Consider the following 24,863-nt stretch of genomic DNA (forward strand, 5'->3'; position numbering starts at 1 on the left):
CACCAAAGCTCATATGCATTTAGACAGATGATGATGTTAAATCAAATTACAAATTGACAAAAGGCGCAAATTTATAGCTATTTAGCCAAGTCAAACAAAAAACGCAAGAAAAATAACAAGCAAAACAAAAGGATTAATTTAGATAAAAAAACAAACAATAAATACACAGCAGGTGAGGCAGGAAAATTTTCAATCAAAGTGTCTTATACAAAATTAATGTCAAACAAAAACTGGGACAAAAGTAGATCATGAAAAGTGCATGAGTGTGAAAAAGGCAACACTTCACTAAACAAAGATAGGTAACAGATGGAAACCAAAATATTTGTCCTACAAAAAAGGAGAAGAAACTCCGACAAATGAAAATAAGAACAAATATTTGAAATACAGATTCAGAATCTATAATAAAAATACACTTTACCAAACTTTAAATATTTCTGCCAAAATAAATTTGAACTTTGATATCAGCTGAATTTGATGAAAATTTGGAGCTATTGTCATGACCCACTTATCTGTGCAAATGTCTGGTCATAATAAAAAGGTCAAGGTCTCTGGGATCAGGACTAACAAAACAAATCTGGTGATGATAAATCAAAATGCAGCATCAACTTCAAATTGTGTATGTAATGTACCCTTATGAGTTATACTTGACATATACCTTATTTAGGTCAAAAGGTCAATGTCATTGGAACATTTTATAGAAACAACTTATAAAACTGTCCATTAAATCAGTGCACTGCTGAGGAACTTCAAACTTTGAATGGTGGTGTAGATGTACCTTGACATTGAGTTTTACCTGCCACACTCATATTTAGGTCACAAGGTTTAAGGTCAAGGTCCACTGGGACCTATAATAACATAGCGTTTCATTTCTTTAAGATTATTGAGAAAATTTAGAACAGAACTAAGTTAAGATAAAAAAAATTTGCATTTCAACCTCAAACAAAAAATATGAAAAAAACAGTGTGTAAGAAACACATCTTCTGATTGCAAAATGATTCACAGGTTGAAATTTGTATAAGCGTATGTCACAGATTGAGAAAAATGTGCAGCCCAAACCGGGACTCAAACCCAGGACCCTCAGACTATCGTATCGCAGCTCTACCGACTGAGCTATCTGGCTGCTTACACATCTTCTCCCTTAAATAGTGAACAGTTCTGAACTGTGACATACTCCCCTGCTATATTGAAATTCATCCTCGAGTTACAGAGCAATGTCAATTAAACTCTGAGCTATATCAGTCAATTGGTCCCAAGTTGGGCCCAAAATGTCACAGGGGGAGAAAAATGTGCAGCCCATCCGGGACTCGAACCTGGGACCCTCAGAAGACTGTACCGCGGCTCTACCGACTGACTTATCCGGCCGCTTACACATCTTTTCACCTAAATAGTGAACAGTTCTGAACCGTGACACATACAAAGGTGTTTGTACCTTTACACATTGAATTGTTCAGACTTGCAATAAATGCTAATAAAGTGATTAGGTAAAAACATCAATTAATCAAGTAAATCATTTTATTTTTGGTTACAATTGTTTTGTTTGCAATGAAAGGGTTGAACTCGTTCATGTATATTTTATTCTAGTTTCTTTCATTTATTGATTTCAGGTTGATGTACCTTGTTATATTCAGGAACTTGACTACCCCTGTATACATGATGGTGAGTAAATCTAATCTATAATTACACTAGTTTTTAGCTCACCTGTCACAGAGTGGCAAGGTGTCAGTTTTTGTGATCACAATTCATCCTGCATCAGTCCATCTGTCATCCATCCGTAAACTTTTACTTTAAACAACAACTTCACATAAACACTAAGCCAATGTCATCCAAATTTCACAGGAATGTTCCTTTGGTGGTGAAAATCTGATTTTGACTTGTTCGTTTTTATGTGAAACATTTTTAGCTCACCTGTCACAAAGTGACAGGGTGAGCTTTTGTGATCGCTTTTCGTCCGGCGTCCGTCCGTCCGTCCGTCGTCCGTCCATCCGTAAACTTTTGCTTTAAATGACATCTCCTCATAAACCACTAGGCCAATTTCATCCAAACTTCACAGGAATGTTCCTTTGGTGGTCACCTTTAAAAATTGTTCAAAGAATTTAATTCCATGCAGAACTCTGGTTGCCATGGCAACCGAAAGAAAAAACTTTAAATATCTTCTTTTAAAAAACCATAAGAGCTAGAGCTTAGATATTTGGCATGAAACATCTTCTAGTGAGTGTCTACCAAGGTTGTTCAAATAAAAGTCCTGGGGTCAAAATTGGCCTCGCCCCAGGGGGGCATTGATTTTCCCTATATGCATATAGTAAAAACTTAAAAAATTTTCTTTTAAAGAACCCAAAGAACTAGAGCTTAGATATTTGACATGAAACATTTTCTGGTGAGTGTCTACCAAGTTTGTTCAAATAAAAGTCCTGGGGTCAAGATTGATTTTCCTTATCTGTACATAGTAAAATATCACGTAAAATCTTTGACACATTGAAAATTTGACACATTAAAATTGAACTCATAAAATAGGTTTTAATAAAGAATATACAAAGGTAAAAATGAGAACTATCATTTTATTTTGAGCCATCAAGAAAACTGACTTATCCAAGTTCAACACAGAAGTTCTACTGTTTATATCTTACATAAAATTATAAGAATTTTGAGGTTCCATCATTGTCTAATAAGGAAATAAAATGATTACTAATTGAAAGAAAAAATAAGTATAGTTTAAGGCATAAATTATTACGACATCGTGATATAGGTTAGATTTAAATTTTAACATCTGACTCCTTTTCTGTTCATTGAAAATATAAATCATAAGAAATAGTTTCATCATTTTTGCAAAAGTTAAAATAATTTGCCCCTTTATAAATACATTAAATTATCCCCCATTTAATTAACATTTTTTAATTTAATTGAATTTTCTACAAAGGAAATAGACATAAACAAGAAAATTTAATTAGTTTGCAGTTTATGAATGAAACAGTTGGAATTTTATAATATAATTAAAAGCACAGTCATATTTGCAGGGATATGTACTGAAAGGAACTCCACTGAGGTTTTGTGACATCAAGCCTGGAAATAATTTTTGAGATTTATAGGTCAATCTATACCAATAACTTGTGTGCAAATCATTAACCCACTCTATGTTCTCATGATAGAACAGACGTTCTTGCATGTCAGACAGGAAAATATACTGTTTACACCGCTGCTAGAAAACCCTGTCTTACACCTCCATGTGAGACAAGTCGCGTGCTTTTAAATGACGTCATTTCCATGCGCCTTTTATGAATGAATTGTGTTCTTAGGATGACGTCACTTAATCGTTATGAATGAAATTGTAAGTTCATACGTTACTATAAGAAAGAAAAATGCGTAATGAAAATATTAGTTTTTGTTATTTCTGTTCTGTAAATAATTGATATGTAATATGCAAGAAAAAAATCAAACACTGGCTGTTGGTGCAGACGGACATATCTAACTCTCGGGTAACTGTTTAGTGGAAACTCGGCAGAGCCTCATTAAAAAAAGTAACCGCCGTAAACAGTCACCCTCAAGCTAGATATTCCGGTCTGTACCGGCAGCCGGTGTTTGATTCTTTTTACTCCAAATTGAATTAATGAGAATAAAGAGATAAAAAAAAGGAGTCAATGCTGAATTAGATTGAACTGAATTTACAATAAAAATTCAACAAAAAAATAAACTCATCAAATTTCATTTAAGAATGTTAACTCAGATAATGTGTCTTTATTGCAGAGCCTGGAGAATGTCAAATAAAGTGTTTAAAATTCTGGGGGTTTTTTTGGAGTTCAAAACTTACAATTCATAATAAATGGAAACATCTGTACACAAGAAAAATATTACATACATTTGTATGTAATATAGGTACGATTGCATACTACTTTTTGTGAAGACTTTATGTTTGCTGAATTAAAGGTGTAATGTAAAATGAACAAACATGTCATGAGATATTTTATATCTTTAAACATTTTCATGGAATGTAATTAATGCATCACCATATTAAAGTTGCATACCTTCAGATGAAAAAAATGATTTCAAGGAAATCAAAATATGAAAAGAAAATTCACGGTCAATTGACTGCTTTGAAGCATAATCACAAAATAAAATTACAGGAAATTAAAAACCTACATAATACACTTAAGGTAGAATTTCATTGTAAATCATAGTCAAAGATTTGAGATATGATTATTTATTCATATTAACCTCATTATTGGTTATATATTGATAAAAAAAACGAAAGACACAGTTTGTAGATATTTATTACAATAAAATATGAAAAATGTATACACGCCGAGGTTAGCTATAATTAAAATTCCCGCGCTAATTCGCGGTGGTGCTTGGGATAATCACTTGGTACTGTAAATGGCAGCCATTTTACGATACGAATCCTCGAAAAGTTTTTTCTGCCGAAAGATATGAAAAAATACTTGCAATTCAAAGTTTGCTGGCTACATAAAGATTATCGATTTACTCTTTGCACACTTTTTCTCTGCCTGAATATAATAATATTGACGTGTTTTCATTGGCTTAAACCATCACGTTACAAATACACATGTAGGTGTGAACGAATTTCGTGTTCATTAAAATTATTCCGTTAATAGACATATAACAATCTTATTTACAAATGAATTGATAAAACAACAGTCCCAGAAGCATTTAAGATAATAGCAATCATTGGAAAAAAATAAATGCATATAAATTGTAAATTTGTGTATGACAACTCAACCCCCTAAACAAAACATAATAGACTCAACCAAAACAAGCGCCTGCTTCTTCATCTAACTATGTAGTTGCATGACCATGATTAGCAATTTAGCGAACCAAATCTAAGAGATAAACCTATTGTAAAAATAATACTATGACCACAGCAGATTTCAAACAGAAAAATCATAATAATGAATAAAATTTTAACCTTCAATTTTATACAAAATATTATTGTTATTTACTAGCTGTGATCATTGTGCTAAAAATAATTTAAAAAAAAAATTCAACTTTTGATGAAAATTTATAAATACAAAATGAAATTGCAACTCTCTCATATGCCAGTCATTCAAAATAAAATAATACCACATGAAAATCATTCAAAATAAAATAATACCACCTCAAAAAATACTGCCTGCAAATTATACACAAGGAATTTATATCGCCTGAAAATCATACAAAATAAAATAATACCACCTGAAAATCATACAAAAGAAAATAATACCACATGAAAATCATACAAAATAAAATAATACCGCCTGCAAATCATACAAAAGAAAATAATACCACATGAAAATCATACAAAAGAAAATAATACCACATGAAAATCATACAAAATAAAATAATACCACCTGAAAAAATACTGCCTGCAAATCATACACAATGAATTAATACCACCTGAAAATCATACAAAATCAAATAATACCACCTAAAAATCATACAAAATAAATAATACCACCTAAAAATCATACAAAATAAATAATACCACCTAAAAATCATACAAAATAAATAATACCACCTGAAAATCATACAAAATAAAATAATACCACCTGAAAATCATACAAAATAAAATAATACCACCTGAAAATCATACAAATGAAATAATACAGCCTGCAATTCATGCAAAAAATAATAGCATCTCTAGAAAAACTTATAAAATGCATAATTAAAATCCAAGCCCACAGAGTTTGCAGGAACAAAAAAATGGTGCTTAAGAATTGTTCTTTTGGTCAGGTTTTACGTAGCTCCAACAAACTTACAAAGTAGAGGTCATAATTATGGTGACTTTCCAGTTTTACTGGTGGAGGAAGACCTCAGAGTAGAACTACCAATGTTCCGTAAGCTAGCCAAAGAAAGCCTCGGGCTCCTCACAGGAAAGAATCCAAAGTCCCTGGCAGAATTCAAACCTACAGTGGTGAGGTGCAAGTCGTTTGAAGGACATGAACCACTCGGCCTTGGATGCCTCATAAATGTATAAATTGTGCATTTTCAATATCTGTTTTTCATGTAAAGAATCCGGTTTGCTTACGCTTTGTTTGTGCCATTGTGACAACAATTTGACAGTTATGTTTTGATGAGGAATTTAAGTGGGGTCATCATTGCAGTCGGTTGTTTTTTCATATGGCGCCCTGAGTCAGGCATATTAAAAAAACATGTAACAGTGGCATTTGCTCATGTGATCTCATCAGGTTCAAGGCATGATTTATTCTCTGTTAATGTACACCTGGGTATGCAGATTATAATCATTTTATGCATTGAGACAAGGTTTTAATGCACCTGTCAACAAGCAGTGATATACTTGCCACGTGTATAAAACCAGGTCAGACTAAAAAGGCACTGTTACGCCTATTTAATCTAGGACAACCTTTTTCATAATTGAAATTCCATAAATAAACAGTAATAAACAGTAGACAACTTCAGAGTATAAAGGAAGACAAATTTGTTACACATTTAAGTGATCAGAGAATGAAAAAATAATATTCGTAGAAGCCTTATCTCTTAGTAAAATCTAAGCTTGAAAGATTAGTGATTTTGTGCGGCTTCTTATCAATTTATACTATATGTTTACTAATCTAAGTACACTTATACTTTTCTTGTATCCGGAGCATATTTACGTCACTAGTAATTTCTCATTTGCAAACAAAACAATTTATTTTAATTTTATATGGATGATTTGCAGCATTGTGTGGTTTACATAAGTGATAATGTGTAGGCCATATCATAGAGGGAGGTGGGGGGTTTAATAATGCTAGCTCCTTGATTTTATTTTTGCTCTAGCATCAGATGATGTAGCTGGGACATATAGTCACAATATATTGATATTGCCATGCCAAAGCTAGACTCTGACATAAGTTTGTTCTCGCTGGTTCTTGATGGGAGATATAATTGCCCATACACAAAAATTTAATAGTACAGTATCTTATGGCATAGGACTACTAGGACATAATACTATAGTTGAAGAGCAATTACTGACTGGATAATTGGTTTTATGGTGGCGTCTAATTGACAGCTTTTTGCTTGATTAGCATAGTGTTTAACTGGAATATCAATGCCATTACACAAAATAAAAAACAGATATTATGTTAGCTTAACTAAGTATTTAAGAACCATTTAATTGATAAAGACCTTATAAAATCATATGCCACTTATATTTCTTTTTCATTTTTCAACACGTTTCACAAAATATACTTTAACTGTGTGACGTGCAATGATCAACAAAACAAAATGACAGTGTGAGCACTTAATTGGATAAAAAGATATTGTAATTAGCACTAATCTGCAATTGCATTTATATAAATATGTGTAAAATAAATATGTTTCAGGGTAAAGTTCAAAATTGCAGGTAGTAAATCAGGTTACCAGACTGATAAGGACTTGAACCTGGGATCCTCGGTTACGATACCATTCCCAACTGAGCTACGGGACATAGGGACTTGAACCTGGGTTACGATACCATTCCCAACTGAGCTACGGGACATAGGGACTTGAACCTGGGACCTCAGTTACAATTCCGAACTGAGCCAAGTGGCCACTTGCTCATTTTGTCCCCGTTTAGTGAGGTCCCGGCTTTATACTGTGACATATTACAGACAAATCTTTTATAACCATGGAAGTTTTTACTGATTTCAATCTTTATGGACACTTAATGCCTTTTAAAAACATATTATTTGTTGTCTGGAAATATCTTTAAGATGCCCCAGACCTTTTGAAAGGCTTCTTGATAATAATTTTCATTTTATGTAACTAAGGTAAATAACAAACCTATATAGATATTGCATACTTTATTAAAGGTTCAACCAATGTTTCTGATTGGGTGCGTGACAGTGAGTCAAGGCCAAAAAAGGTCTGAGTACATGTAGAAAAAACTGTTAAAACGTTCTTCTCAGAAACCCAAATAGTTAGAGCTTAGATATTTGATGTGGTCATGACTAGAAGATAACTGTTATTGACTTTTTAGGGTCAGTTGGTCAAATGTCAAGGTCATTTTGATCTTGACCACTAAAAAGCTTGTCCAACCAATAGCTAGTCTTCAAGATGTTTTAGACCCGTAACGGTACTAACATTGTCATGGAACTGTGTCTTGACAAGTAAATACATTGAGGACAGTTGGTTTAAGGTCAAGTTCATTGTGTACTTGATCACTAAATCTTATGTGTGATCAATAACTAGAGAGGGCTTTAGCATGCAGTCCTTAGATTTGGTACGGAGGTTAGGTATGAAATAGATGATCCTTATTAATGTTGAACGAAATTTAGCCGCAGACAGAATCGCCGAGTAGTGTTAAAACTAGTCATGAGACTTTAACAAACCGTAGAAGTAACAATAACAAATATTGTGGATATTGTATGATTGAAACAAACCCTAAATATTCATTTGACGTTGTCTTGAACGTTTTTAGAGTTAAACTGTGACAAACTAAATGGAATCTAAATGCTCAAACGACTGAACCACACGTGGGTCAAGTTAGGAAAAACCACCAATTTTTATTCTTTATAAGGAAAAAGTTTTGTCCCTATGATGCCAAGGGGGGTGGTATAATATTTTTTGAGGAATTTTAAGGTTAATGAAGAAAAATTTTCAAAACGAAAGACTGAAAATGGTGCCTGTGTTCCTCCCTTTAAAAAGACAGGGGAAATAAATATTTGGGTTTTTATATTTTAAAAAGGTTGCAATAATCTCAATTTTTGAATTATGAATAATCCATTATAATTAAAGTGGTGTTACATTTAAGATTGAGAGCTCAAATGCCTACAGGACCTGTGTGATTCTATGCCTGATTGGGAAATCCCCCCCTTTCAGGCTACTTACTACAGTATTTGGATACATAGTTTTGTTCTTTGACATTTTCATAGTAAAAGAATTTGTTTAACAAGGAATTTTTGGGTAATATTTGGTGCTAGAAAAAATTGTTTGATTAAGCTGAAAAATATAAATACTTGTCCAGCTTTCCTTGCATTTACAGGAATGGAATATGTCCTATTCTGTTTGTAAATAATGTAAATTCAGACATTACAATTTGAATACTTCTTATATGGCAAATTTCTCACAATCTACACATGAAGCATTTTAAGGCATAATATCTCATAGTTATTTGACATGATTGTCTACTTAGGATTACAACAAATAAATTGAATATGAGAAAATAATCAAAAATATTTCAAAATACTGAAATAGACTGTTAAGTCGTTTGTTACCATAGAAACAGAAACAATTAATAACATTATAATTGTAAACTAGTATCTTTGATTATTAGTAATGCAAATCTCTCATGTGAAGTGAAAACTGGGGTAATTTCCAGTATAATTGTAACTATAAATAGCCTCTACTGGAAAAGAAAGGTGATAAGTCCATGTAATGGCGGCCATTTTAAAAAATGGTTGCCATGGTAACCATCTTGGCATATATAAAATGGGTCCCATGCCCAAAATGTTTCTTTTGCCTTTATAAACATATGTGCCAAGTTTCATGCTTTTCCCATTTTCTGAAGTATTTTAGCATATTTTGTTACAAATTGACTGGACTAAAAGGACAAAAGTCTGACAGAAAAATTTACAAAAATTATGTCCCTCTTTAGCTCACCTGTCACAAAGTGACAAGGTAAGCTTTTGTGATCACATTTCATCCGGCATCCGTCCGACCAGCATCCGTCCGTAAACTTTTACTTTAAGCGACATCGTCTCATAAACCATGAAGTCAGTTTCATCCAAACTTCACAGGAATGATGGTGGTCACCTTTAAAAATTGTTTAAAGAATTTAATTCCATGTAGAACTTTGGTTGCCATGGTAACTGAAAGAAAAAACTTAATATATTACTAATAATATCTTCTTTTAAAAAACCCAAAGAGCTAGAGCTTAGATATTTCGCATGAAACATCTTCTAGTAAGTGTCTACCAAGTTTGTTCAAATAAAAGCCCTAGGGTCAAAATTGGCCAAACTCCAGGCGGGGGTCATTGATATTCCTTATATGTATATAGAAAAAACTAAAAATATCTTCTTTTAAAAAACACAAATAGCTAGAGCTAAGATATTAAGCATAAAGCATCTTCTAGTGAGTGTTTACCAAGTTTGTTCAGATAAAAGCCCTGGGGTCAAAATTGGCTCTGCCCCGGGTGTTATAGGTTTTCTTTATAATTGTATATAGTAAAAACTTAAAATATTCTTTTAAAAAACCCAAAGAGCTAGAGCTTAGATATTAGGCGTGAAACATCTTCTAATAGGTGTCTACGAAGTTTGTACAAATAAAAGCCCTGGGGTCAAAATTGGCACGCTTGGGGATCATTGATTTTCCTTATAATGTATAAAAAAATCTTCTTTTAAAAAACCCAAGGCGCTAGGGTGTAGATTAATCATGAAACATCTTCTAGTGAATGTCTACCAAGTTTGTTCAAATAAAAGCCCTGGTGTCAAAATTGGCCCTGCCCCAGGTGATTTTCCTTATATGTATATACATGTAGTAAAAACTTAAAAAAATCTTCTTTTAAAAAAACCCAAAGAGCTAGAGTTTAGGTACCAAGCATGAAATATCTTCTAGTGAGTGTGTACTTAAAGGTTGTTAAAATAAAATCCCTGGGGTCAAAATTGGCCCTGCCCGTGAGGGAGGGATCATTGTTTTTTGTTCCTATATGTGTATAGTAAAAAATTAAAAAATCTTCTTTTAAAATCCCCAATGCACGAGAGCTTAGATATTTATCATGAAACATCTTCTAATGGGTGTTTACCAAAATTGTTCAAGTAAAAGCCCTTGGGTTAAAATTGGCCCTACCCCAGGGGCCTACATACAGGTGAGCGATTTCAGGGCCATTATGGCCCTCTTGTTGAAAGTTAATTTTGTAATTTTCATATTATAAATCTGACTAAAACATGTTTCTCAGCAGAATGCAAACTGGAAGAAAGTAAATTGGTGGAAAATTCTATAATCATTTTTATCTAGACCCTTCATAATAAATATTTTCAAAGCTTATTTGACTGTAAAGGAATAATTTGTGTTGCATTTATCTTCAGAGTTTGATGGAATATGGCCGGGAGTTCCGAGAAATTTATCAAGTAGGGGAGTGAAGATTGGTAAGGATGATATGGCAGCAAATTTCACGTGGAACGCACCTTATGACGGTATGTTATTAAATAAATCCCTAAAGAATACCCCCATAGCAATTTCATTACACTTGTTCACATTCTTTTATAAAAGCATTATGAATCTTCTTAATTTACATTTTATATGACAATCCCTCATTATTTTGGCTTTGTGAATTGGCGTATAAATTAATTTAAATGATATGACAACTAGAAATGTGTCATCATGCCACGGATGCCCCCGCATGCAGACAAAATTTCAGATGGTGCATTAATTATTTTTTTCATTTTAAGTTCAAAGCCCTTAAAACTTTTCAATGTTAAGACTAACCATTTTCATACAATGTTCAAGGCACTGAAATAATTCAGTCTTAACCTTTTAAAAATAGCATATTGCATATTTGTAGCCAAAATAATGGCTAAAAGTATGAGTGCTGAAACTGAAAGTTCAAAATTTTTCCAATATTCAGGAAAGATAAGTTTGTCTATAATCATTGAACCACGACCAAATTCAAACTTAAACTGCTTATTCCTTAGATGTATCTATATTATTTTCAAAAGAAAGGGACATAACTCTGCCAAAAATCATCAAACCATGACCAAATTCCAACTTGACCTGCCCATTCCTTTGACATATCCATATGTCAAATTTAAGTTGAATATGTAACACTGTTGGGTAAATAATGAACAGAAACTGTAAATTTCATATAATTTTCAAAGTGAAAGGGGCATTACTCTACCAAAAATCATTGAACCATGACCAAATTCGAACTTGGCCTGGGCATTCCAAAATCATATCCATATGTCAAATTTGAGTTGAATGTGTTGTACCATTGGGGAGATAATAAACGGAAACTGAAAATTTCATATTATTTTCAAAGTAAAAGGGGGCATAACTCTGCCAAAAATCATCGAACCATGACCAAATTTGAACTTGACCTGTATTTTTTCATGACATATCCATATGTCAGTTGAGTTGAATGTGTTGTACCATTTGGGGAGATAATGAACGGAAACTGAAAATTTTATATTATTTTCAAAGTAAAAGGGGCATAACTCTGCCAAAAATCATCGAACATCATGACCAAAATTTGAACTTGACCTGTATTTTCTCATGACATATCCATATGTCAAGTTTGAGTTGAATGTGTTGTACGTTGGGGAGATAATGAACGGAAACTGAAATTTCATATTATTTTCAAAGTAAAAGGGGCATAACTCTGCCAAAAATCATCGAACCATGACCAAATTCGAACTTGACCTGTATTTTCTCATGACATATCCATATGTCAAATTTGAGTTGAATGTGTGCCACCGTTCCTAAGATAATGAACGGAAACTGATGATGACGGAATGACAGAATGACGGAAGGACGGAAGGACGGAATGACGGAACAGGGTAACACTATATGCCCCGGCCATTACATGGCGGGGGCATAATAAACCTTGTTACAATTGATAATACCCACACAAACAAAGTTTAGGGGGGTGTACACAGGAGTCAGCTTGTCGGTCAGTCAGTCTTACGGTCGGTCTCCTTCATGGTTTTCGGACAATAACTTTAGTTTGGAATGAGGTATTGTAATCAAACCTGGTATATAGCAACTTTATGTGATGACCCAGTTGGTATTGCTTTTGGACCCCCCCCAGGGCCAAGGTCAAGGTCACTGTTACTAAAAATAGAAAAATGGTTTTCGGACAATAACTAGAGTTTGGTATGAGATATTGTAATCAAACTTGGTATATAGCATGTTTATTTAAAGACCCTGGTTGGTATTTCTTTTGGACCACCTTGGGCCAAGATCAAGATCAATGTTACTAAAAAATAGAAAAATAGTTTCTGGTCAAAAACTAGAGTTTGGTATGAGATATTGTAATCAAACTTTGTATATATCAAGCTAAGTATGTGAAGACCTTGGTTGGTATTACTTTGGACCCTTTGGGCCAAGGTCAAGGTCACTGTTACTAAAATATAGAAAAATGGATTCCAGTCAATAATTAGAGTTTGAACTTACAGCGTTAAGGGGGTAAATGATCACCCCTAACAGTTGTTACACAAAAATGGGCATAAATATAGTCGTCCAAATGAACAGAATTATCTTGAGCAGATTCTAAGAGATTTTGTTTTTGGTCAGATACTGGCTTTATATTTTATATAGTAAACAGGTGCTGGATAGTTATTTTATTCTTGATGATCAATGGGTGATTATTTATGATCATCAAGAACAAAATAACTATCCTGTGAGCACCCGTTTACTATATAAAATATATACAAGGTATATATTGTTCTTGATGATCAATGGGTGCTTATTTTATGATAATTTGACTATTTTTTGCATGGCAAATGTGCTGGACGCCTGTAGATAATGTGAGCAGAGATAATACATAAAATAACACAACCTATCATTAAAGATGTTATATATTAAAGGTGGCACATACTTAAATCTTAGGTCATTATGTTGACAGTGAAACTCCTTGACACAATTTTATTAGGATAAGAATTTAACGGTGAAGTACTGATGTTGTACTTATAAAAAGGGCTCCATAAAACTGTTATAAACACTGGCTCCATAAAACATAAATTTGAGATTAATTTTTTAATCTTACAAATTTTAAGTTAACTCAAAATGATTGTCAGTTCATAAGGAAAAGATGACTTTGACCTCTATGATTCTTTAATCTTCTTACCGGCTCACTTCTGGCTCTCCTTGGGGCTCATATTTTAATTACTGCAAATTCTAATTTACAGTTTTAAATTGTTATCTGTTAACCATGTGAATTGAACCTTTGAAATTTTTTTTTCATTTCAAAGATTTATCTTGCAATTTTATTTTTCAAAAGCAGTTGCGATTTCTTAGAATTGTCATCACAGGTCATTAAAAGACCAATAAAAGCAAAATAATTTCACCAGAGAAGAAGTTTGATTGGTTGTATTTTATACTTTTTCTAATTAATATCACAATTATCACACACCTAATTTTTATATTTTCTGTGATTTCATTGCAAAGTAAAGTGCTTTAATTTGCTTCAAGTTTCACATTTTCTATAAAATTTAAAATCGAAGGATTTTTTTTTCTTGTCAATTTATAATGCTCAATTTTAATGGAACACTGGCTATGGTTTTTTTGCCTTAATCATCAGTTTTTAATTTATCATCAAATCTGTTGTTTTAGAGTCATTTATAAACTGTTTCATGTTTCAACATCTCATACTATTTAAATATCAGTATGAAGAAATATGAGAGTTAACAAGATTCTTCTACATTTCTATAGAAACAAATTTTGAGTTATGTGACCTTTTTAATACTTAATACAGTTTAAAGGTTTCTATGTATGGCAATATAGGTAAATGGAAGTAACATGTCATTTCATAAAGTACATCAATTGCTGTACAAGTACATATTAATATATCTGTTGGCTAACAGTTTGCAGTCTTTGTTAATAACAAGGGAGGTAATAAATTTTTGTGTACTTTGATTCAATAGCAATGTAAAAACTTGCAGACTGAAATGTTTTATTTTTTCAGTTCTTTGTCCATTGTGTAATTATGTTTAATGAAGAAGAAGATTTTCATTTTTATACAGGACTGATTTTGAGAATTTGGCCCTCTATAAGATGCTAGAGGCATATTTTGTAGTACAAGTGGTATCTTGGTATATCTTGGTATATTTTACATGTTAAGGGTATGCTGAATCTGATAAAGATGGATACCAAGCTGAAAATCTTGATCTTGACTACTGAAATGGCCAATTAAAGTTACTTCTAAAATGTTTGCCAAATTTTTTTATCATGATATATGTAAAAGTTCGTTGACACCTTGTTTTAATGTAAACTGATGGCAAACATAATGAACAGCATGATCTAGCTAGCATTTATCACCCATTATTTCTCTTTGAGGCATGATTAAAACCATTCTATAAATACATGTTCCATTGAGAAAATCTTAACAATGGAATTAATCACACCTTTTGAGTCCAGATGAAGACAAGTTTTTTTTTTACTTCTTACTGGATAGACTTTTAGGAGCAACTATACAAATTGAAAGATATTATGTTACTTTATTTCTTTAAAATTTTAAATAAGTATGCAAAAAGAATATTAATTAATATATTATGAAACATTGAATTTAGATCATAATGTCGTGATGTCAGTATATGGTGCACCCCACCCACTGTGTCTGAAGGACAAAAATGATAATGCAATATGACAATGTATTGTACAATATCATTCTCACTGTAGAAAACAATGTAACAGCTAGAATGGCTTAAAAATCTGCCGGTTTTAACATCTGCTGTATCATGGTCTCCAGCAGATATAGCAGAAATAAAGTTCCCACAAAAATAAGCACTTATACAGTATTTTCTTGACGAAGTTTAAATGTTGAAAGCTTAGAAAAGCATTAATTTTGTTTTTGTTAAACTGATTTATTTTATACAAAAAAGATATGGTAAGTTTGAGCATGTCACCATGGATGTGCATTTTAATCATGTAATATAACATTTTTATTCCAGCTTCATATAGGACACTGAATGGCTTCTTACTCACAGTGAACATAGCGGAGGATTATATTATTCAAAGCATGAGGTATACCCTACAGCAGCTGCCTATATGTTTCTTTGCCAACCTGTCGGGAACAAACTGGGATATGGTTCCGAAACCCCATGTAAGTAACATTATCATTTGCTTTTGTATAATTATGAAACAAAAAGCTAAGGTCTGATTGGTAAATGTTGAAACTGTCCAGCTCTAGACATAAATGAGCCGTGTCGTGACAAAACCAACATAGTGTGTTTGCGACCAGCATGGATCCAGACCAGCCTGCGCATCTGCGCAGTCTGATCAGGATCCATGCTGTTGGCTTTCAGTTTCTGTACTTGTAATACGGTTGGTAAGCGAACAGCATGTATCCTGATCAGACTGCACGGATGCGCAGGCTGGTCTGGATCCATGCTGATTGCAAACGCACAATGTTGGTTTTGTCGTGATGGGGCTCAAATAATGTTTAAAAGTGAAGCTGAGGTCTCCCTCCAACAGTAATTGGAGCTGGATAGTGGTTATATAACCAGCTGAATTTTGGTTATATAACTTTAACCAATTTAGTTCCCTCAGTGAGTGTTAGACTATTTGAACAGAAACTATAATGTGTCTTCAAACCCAAACAAAAAGATAAGGTATGTTTATTATGACATTTTATATGTGATTGGCATAAGTTATTCTTAATTGTTCCTTTATAATTTATATGCTTGAATGAAAAAAAACAGGACTGTTTAATTATACAATCGGTTGCCCATATCATCTGCATAAATAGATAAGTGTTACTTTATACAAAATAAACATTCACTACCTTGAAATGTGGTGCATGTACAAGGTCTCTAGGTCAAAGGTCAAGGTCACACTTAGATGTCGAGGGAAAATGCTTTTCTGGAGCAAAAGGAGAAAATGGACCTAAGCAAAAAAGGTTATTTACCAATGTGATGTCTGACAACAATCAGCTCCTATAGATAACATTACACATTAGGATCTGAAGGTCACCAATAGGTTGTCACCTTGTGATCATTCAAACAGCCAATCATTGGCAAGCTTTCACTCACAAGTTTTACAATGCAAGGTCCCTTCCCCAGAACTTCAGAAATAACTCACTTAAATTTTTGATTTATCTTCAAAGTCTTATTTAAGACAACAAGATCCATTAATTTTTTTAATGTAATTAGGGGCAATTAAGTGGTTTTGGATAGCAACCTTAACCAGTTAGTCATGGAGGTCCCTATCTCATAGCTAAAAGACATATTACATGTTCTTTTATTCAAAAACATCACTTTGAGAAGCTATCACAAATATAATTAAGGATTGCAAATCTAAAATGATGCAGTGACATGATTTTCTGTACATTTAAAGTTATGAAAAAAAATGTTGGGGATTTGATCTTGTCAACAAAATTTGAGACACCGAAGAAAGGTGAAATGCCATTTTAAAGATCATATCCATCCTAATTAATTAAATGACAATTTCTAGACTCATTCATGGTATTAAGCTATTAGCCTCAGTCTGTATTGACATATTTATGTCTTCAATAAAGATAAAGTGTAGGAGTCAAATAGGATTTATGGACATTAAGGAAAGCATTATGACAACAAATATGTCTACAACACACTACTTTTCTAAAAATAAACGTTACATAACTTAATTGAATTATATTATGCATGTATATTGTCTAATCCCTGCAGAGCAGCCCTCTATAAAACAATAACCTCTTAATATAACATAGAATTGTAGCCACCATTTCCCTGCATGATCGTAAGAGGTGACTAAATAAGTTTGAATTAGTGGACTAAGCTCCAGCATGTGAGGTGGTTTTGACCTCTTCTGTTGCTTTAAGTTTGTAACACCCTAGGTCAGCCAAAATCATCTTTCCTCTTCCGGCGCCTTAATATGATCTAAATTGTGTTGGTGCGCCATAAAACCAAACAACAACAGTACCAGATTTACCCTAAGATCTGGCGCTTCTTATCTCTAAGTTACAAGCAAAATCATTAGCTGCCTAAGGGTGTTGCAATGCAGAGGTTGTCTCAGTGACTCTCAGCTGTTCAAGAGAATGTTACATATTATCACCTTAGTGCAGTAACAGGTTAAGTCCATCTAAAGTTAATAGGAGTTTTACTTTTACTGCATTTAGGTGACACTGTTAAAATTACATGCCTCTAAATCTTTTTAATGGATTTATTATGATAAATATGACAATGATGCTGTATTACTCTGGCAGTACGTGCAATTGTACAACCACACCTTGGCAGCATTCTTGGTTAGTGGTGGCCTTGTGGTTAAGGTGTTTGCCTCTCAACTTGTGGTTCATTGGTTCGAGCCCTTTGAATCAGGACATGACCATGTCTTCATAATTATGTGATTCATTAGGAAGTAGACTTGAAAGTGATATCATATATATCATATATTTTATATTAAGTTGAAAGAACTTGTTTTGCAATCGAGCTTAAATGAATATGTTTAAACTGAACCAGCATTCTTGGAAGCCATGGAATTGCCGTGAGGACGTGCCCCTTGTGTGACAGGGATAGTACAAAAGATTTTTGATAAAATTATGTTACCATAATTTGACAGATAATATGTCTTTTATTTAAATTTTCGCTGTAGATTCGAGCCGCACAGGTGTAGTCAGATTATACATATGAGAAAGCTATATATCCAGCTCGCTTACTAAACATCGGTGATTCTACTCAGGTTCTTGTTTGTGACTGAAAAATATGTAACCTGATGTCTTCCTCCACCATTTAAGCTGGAAAATTGCCATATGACCTAGTATATACTAAAGCTAAAACCCAACCAAAAAAGTAAACAACCCTATCATTTCTCATAACAGTTTGGGTAATATATTATATACTTACAACCATTTATTAATAACTGGGTCATATAACATGTCCATAATCTTTATTATAATTTATAGTTTGTAAACTTAAACAGTAATGAAAATTGAATAAGAATTTAATTTCCTTGAACTTTTACAATTCTCAAACTGAATAGGGCTGGGGCGAGTATCCAAGTACTCGGAAAATCACGATTCAAAAAGGAAAATCGAGTATGAATATTCATCAGTCCGGAGATTGTCGATTGCGATCTTATTTGTTTATATACATTTACTGTTTTTCACACTCTAAAAGTAAAAAAAAACAAAAAACAATTTGATAATGAATTTTGCGACTTTTGATACATACATTTTCCGATGGTGGTACAACAAACTTGTTGTAAGATACCCATGCAAGGAATAAAAACTTAAACCTAGTTCATAGTTCATAGTTTAAAGAAAGAAAAATATGTTTTCAGAACTTATGTTTATGATTTTATGGGTGTCTTGATAACAAAAGATTCGTGGTTCAATTTGTGAATCCAAAGTGCTGAATCGTGGATTGGATCGGATCGTCACTTATCCAACGATCCACACCCCTAAAACTGAATGTAACCGGTAAAAGATGCAGGCCCACCTGTGCATTCTGCTAGGATCTGTATGGTTGGCTGACCTACTTTTCATTTTCATCTTGCTTTAAATAACTTCAAAATTGATAAAGGACAGTTCTTAGAATTGAAGCTGGACAATTCAACAATTCAACAGGTTATTATAGAACAGTTAAGTGCTGAAGATAGATATGCTTTGCTGATTTAACAGTAATTGAAGGAAGGGATACAAGACATATTATTACCAGTTAATATGAATTGTCTAGTCACTAATTGAGAGTTCTGTTTTATGACATATCTTATTTTCAGATTATGTAAATATATAAGAGATTTATAGACAGTGATCTACTTAAGATATCCACATAACTGCATCCTAACATGAATGGATGCTATTAATGTAGACCAGAAATATCTTTTGTATTTGAATAAAATAGGCTGTCTTTGCAATTGTATACATTATGCATAGGTTCAGACTGAATGTTTTAGAGTCGTTTTTAGCTCGACTATTCGCAGAATAATGGAGCTAATGCAGTCATCCATTTGTTGGCGTCCCTGTGGTTATTAGTTTTTGCGTGTAAGCTGGTATCTCTATAACTACTGAAGGAAACTTCACACACTTGTTCTCTGTGATTATCTAACATGATTGGCACAAGTCCCATAACTGTGATTTGCTTAATTGCATAAGTATGCCCTTTTTCGACTTAGAAATTCTTGGTTAAGTTTTTGCTTGTAAGCAAGTATCTCCATAACTACTGAAGGATTTGTGTCTTTTTTTTTGGACAATTTTATGCATTCATAATAATAAAGCAGTGATTTACTCAATAAAACATTTTAATAACAAGCCATTGTACTTTTCTGACAATTTTATAATTATATTCATATAGGTAAACATTATTATACTCAAAGAAACACCCTTGTGACAACTTTTTCGAAAAGTCGAGCGTTGCTGTCCTCAAATAGTTCTTGTTTACATTGCTGTATGTTACTTACTTCATCAAATAGTTATTGCTCTTTACCCTCAAATAAAGGCACATAAAATTATGTGAGTAAGAAATGTCAATTTATTAACAATTAGGGAAAAAAAAGAAAAAGAAAAAACAGTGAAAATTGTGAAATGTCTTATTAAATAGTTTGTATATCAGTCTTTTTCAGCAGTGAATAGTTCAGTTCCTTAATCTGCTGAATTTCTTATAAAGGAAATTGACCAATTCTTTCATTTTTGGTAATATATTTTTTTACCACATACGTACCCGTCCCACTTTGCGACTTTGTTAAAACAATATTGCACAGCTGTGCATATAGTTTAGTTTAGTTTAGTTTAGTGTAGTTTATACTATATTATTTTAGTTCAATTGTTTTGGATTGAAACACTCTCAAATCCTTTCCTGGAACCAACAAGTACTAAGCAATGAGTGTAAACTTTCTTGCTCATGGAAACAACAATTTTTTTTTACTGAGCTTGAACCCATGCAGCAAGAAATCCTAAGATTACTAGTCTGATGCGTTAACCACTCGGTCACGCTGCTACTGCATGTAATTTTGACATGATGTTATTTGCATTATACAAACATAGTGTACTGGGCAGGAACCAGTTTCCGGACAGAATTCGAGTTTTTTTAATTGTCTATTTTTTAATAATAAACATGCATTAATAAAACTAACATACCAAAAACCTGAGCTCTAACTACGTCCGATAACACAATTAATACTGCCTGGTGACGTAAGCAATGTACAAACTGAAGGGTTAAATTAGGTCATCAAAAGTGTAAATTGTTCACTCTTGCAGAACCAGTTTCCGGACATATATTAAGCTGCTATTCATATCTGTTTTTAACTGATAGACACTCTAATTATTCTAATATAACAAAAAAATTCTTCTCACATATTAGCTTTCTTATATAATTAAGCTGATTTACTGAAAAATGTTTATGATAGGAAAAATAACGATCACGTGATGGGTCTCGGAATGACTGAAAAGTGAAACGGATATTTTTGTGTGTACGGCAGCAACGAAGTGCGAAAGTGGAGTAAAAGCTAAACACCGTTTTCCGATACGTTACAGATTTAGCTCTGGGGAATTACACCCAATGAACTTCGAATGAAGTACATTGTGCATTAATTGCTACCCCAAATTATATCCCGAAATAAACAAAATATTGCGCATGCGCAGAACAAATTACATGCCCCAAAGGGATATAAGGCTGTTTTTAAAACACAGGTAAGATATCCTCACGAAATTTTAATGATGTATCAACTTGGAAGGAAGTTTATTTTCTCAAACAATCAAACCAAGCATCTTCATGACATATAATACCGATCGTCATCGATAAAGCCAAAATTAAGCCGTTATAATACTTGTCCGGAAACTGGTATTGTCCGGAAACTGGTTCCTGCCCAGTAAAGAGGTACCAAATGTTATTGTTACATTTTAGTCATCTCAATGAAAAAGTTATTCTTTTATACCGTAAACAGTTCTTATTTTGGATTCGGATAACTAGAATATAATTTTTGTGTAGCTTCAGTACTACATTTATTGAACTTTTGGAATAAAATATTGGTCTGATTGCTTTTTTAAGTAATATAAACATATTTTACATTTTAAGGTGCAAGATAAGGTGTCATCTGGGATAAAAATAAGATGCCAAATGATTGGAATTTTTTGTTACCTATCATTATAACAAATCAAATGAAAACTAGTTATAAAACATTGTAAAGGACAACTTGTTTCTTGCTCATCTAGGTGAAACTTGGTTTGAAAAAAAACAAGACCAACCCCCCCCCCCCCAGAAATTTAATTATTTTTTGCACTTCAGAGGCTTTATTACATGTACTTTATATACCTTTAATGACAGAGATAATTTGCAGAAGAATTCTTAAGTGACAATTCTGCTCATATGAAAAGAAAAAAACAAAACAAAAAAAACCCAGTAAAATAACAATCCCAAGGTTACAGAGGACAGATTTCTCTAAAGGCAATTCTATAAAGGCAATAACCGACAGGTTTTAACTTTTATCTTTAACCTAACTTGGTGTTATACATCAATACCTTTTAGATCTTCAATGAGGCTTAATGCTTTTTCATGTTTTCTTATAAAACCTTTTAGCTTTTTCTCATTTCTTTAACCTCATTAAGTCTTGGGGAATTTTATTTCAAAATGCTTTAAAATTGTTAAGTAAAACTTAAAATCCTCTTTATAATGAGGTTTAACAGTAGTTGATTACATGATATTAGATTTCTTAGAATAAAAGATAACAATTAAAGAATTCTTGGAAATTTCAGTAAGTTATGAGGCAATGATAACTAACCTGACACTAGAATTATTTGACTGTCAACATAAATTATATGACTTTTCTTTACATGTCATCACACACATTTTTCCTTGTAAAAAAGGGGGTTTTAATTCTGTAATTTAATATCACATTTGAGCCGTGTCATGACAAAACCAATATAATGGGTTTGCGACAAGTATGGATCCAGACCAGTCTTATCAGGATCCTTGCTGTTCGCTTACCAACCGTATTACAAGTAGAGAAACTGATAGCGAACAGCATGGATCCTGATCAGACTGCGCGGATGCGCAGGCTGGTCTGGATCCATGCTGGTCGCAAACCCATTATGTTGGTTTTGTCGTGACACGGCTCATTTATTTGTATGAGCTGTTCAGATGTTATACAATTGCATGTGACATATAAAATATGGAAAACATTGCCTACAGAAGTTGCAGAAATTTAAGCTTACTTTTACCTGCGGACATTTTTATACGCCCGTTTGAAAAACGGGACGTATTATGGGAACGCCCCTGGCGGGCGGGGGGCGGGCGGCGTCCAATTTTGTCCGGAGCATATCTCCTACATGTATGGAGGGATTTTAATGAAACTTCATAGAAATGTTCACCACTATGAGGAGCAGTGTTGCGCACATGAACCAGGTCTCTAGGTCAAAGGTCAAGGTCACACTTAGAGCTCATTGAAAAATGCTTGTCCGGAGCAAAACTTCCACATGTATAGAGGGATTTCAATATTACTTGGCACAAAATTAATGTTCACCATTGTGAGGCGGAGTGTCGCGCGCAAGATTCAGGTCCTTGCGGCCAAGGTCAAGGTCACACATAGAGGTCAAAGTTCAGATAAAAATATGAAGATGTGTATATGGACCATTTAGTCATCATTTTTTGAGGGATTGTAACACAAATGGTCATTATCAAGACTATGGCTGTGATACATATAATTTAGGTCAATATATACAAGGTCAAGGTCACTAAAGATGATGAAATATCCAGATTTTGTCTGGAGCATATCTCCTACATGCATGGAGGGATTTTAATGAAATTTCATAGAAATGTTCACCATTATGAGAAGCCATGTCAAGCACATGAACTAGGTCTGTAGGTCAAAGGTCAAGGTCACACTAGAGCTCATTGAAAAACGCTTGTCCGGAGCAAAACTTCCACATGCATAGAGGGGTTTCAATATAACTTGGCACAAATGTTCACCATTGTGATGTGGAAATGTCGCGCACAAAATTCAGGTCCCTGCAGCCAAGGTCAAGGTCACACATAGAGGTCAAAGTTTAGATAAAAATATGAAGATGTGTATAGGGACGATTTAATCATCATTTATTGAGGGATTGTAACACAAATGGTCATTATCATGACTACAGCTGTGACACATGTACTTTAGGTCAATATATGCAAGGTCAAGGTCACTAAAGATGGTGAAATATCCAGATTTTGTCTGGAGCATATCTCCTACATGTATGGAAGAATTTTTATAATACTTTATGGAAATGTTCACCACCATGATATGTATTGCTCCATGCATGATCCAGGTCTCCAGGTCAAAGGTCAAGGTCACACTTAGAGCTCATTTAAAAACGCTTGTCCGGAGCAAAACTTCTACATTCATAGGGGGATGTCAATATAACTTGGCACAAATGTTCACCATTGTGAGGCTGAGTGTCGCACGCAAAATTCAGATCCCTGCGACCAAAGTCAAGGTTACACATAGAGGTCAAAGTTCAGATAAAAATTTGAAGATGTGTATAGGGACCATTTAGTCATCATTTATTGATGGATTGTAGCACAAATGGTAACTATCATGACTACAGGTGTGACACATTTAATTTAGGTTAATATTTGCAAGGTCAAGGTCACTGGAGATGATTAAATATCCAGATGTTGTCCGGAGCATATTTTCTACATGCATGAAGGAATTTTAATTTTACTTTATAGAATTGTTCACCACCATGAGACGTAGTGCCCTGCACATGAACCAAGTCTCTAGGTCAAAGGTGAAGGTCACAGTTAGAGCTCATAGAAAAACGCTTGTCTGGAGCAAAACTTCTACATGCATAGAGGGATTTCAATATAATTTGGCACAAATGTTCATCATTGTGAGGCTGAGTGCCGTGCATAAAATTCAGGTCCCTGCGACCAAGGTCAAGGTCACACATCCTGTGCATATCTTCCCTACTGATTTGTTTTAAGGTTCATTTAACAACACAGTGCCAAGAATAAAAACTTGCTTGCCAGATAACACTTATCCATAATGCCCCCATCTCCATCTAAAGCTTTCGTAAACGGGCGTATTTTGTGACTATGGCACCCTTGTTTGTTGAGACATCTGAATTTTCAATGACCTTTTGTCCTATTATCAGATTCCTAAGTGCAGGTCTTACGGATTTTAAAGCAATTGGCACATCTTAGTATACATGATTTATATATAACTTAAAGTTTGCCTTAGATAGCCTCAGTGGCAAGGAGTTATTAAGACTCTCAGTTTCAATTTGAGAATCTTCAAAATGATTTATCCACTAATGCTGCATATAAATAAAAAACAACAAGTTT

At 33.5% G+C, this 24,863-nt stretch overlaps 1 protein-coding gene across 1 annotated transcript in view; it reads left to right on the plus strand.

Annotated features, from left to right (window-relative positions):
- The window catches only part of LOC132734006 (uncharacterized), a 68,509-nt gene that overhangs the window by 23,593 nt on the left and 20,053 nt on the right, over window positions 1–24,863 (plus strand). The window contains exons 2-4 of the mRNA XM_060720706.1: window positions 1,605–1,656; window positions 10,989–11,096; window positions 15,567–15,718. Coding sequence (XP_060576689.1) covers window positions 1,605–1,656; window positions 10,989–11,096; window positions 15,567–15,718 — 312 coding nt within the window. The remainder of the gene's footprint in view (window positions 1–1,604; window positions 1,657–10,988; window positions 11,097–15,566; window positions 15,719–24,863) is intronic.

This window comes from Ruditapes philippinarum, unplaced genomic scaffold (genome assembly GCF_026571515.1).
Source record: "Ruditapes philippinarum isolate M1 unplaced genomic scaffold, ASM2657151v2 ctg3372_1_1_1_1, whole genome shotgun sequence".
NCBI lineage: Eukaryota > Metazoa > Mollusca > Bivalvia > Venerida > Veneridae > Ruditapes > Ruditapes philippinarum.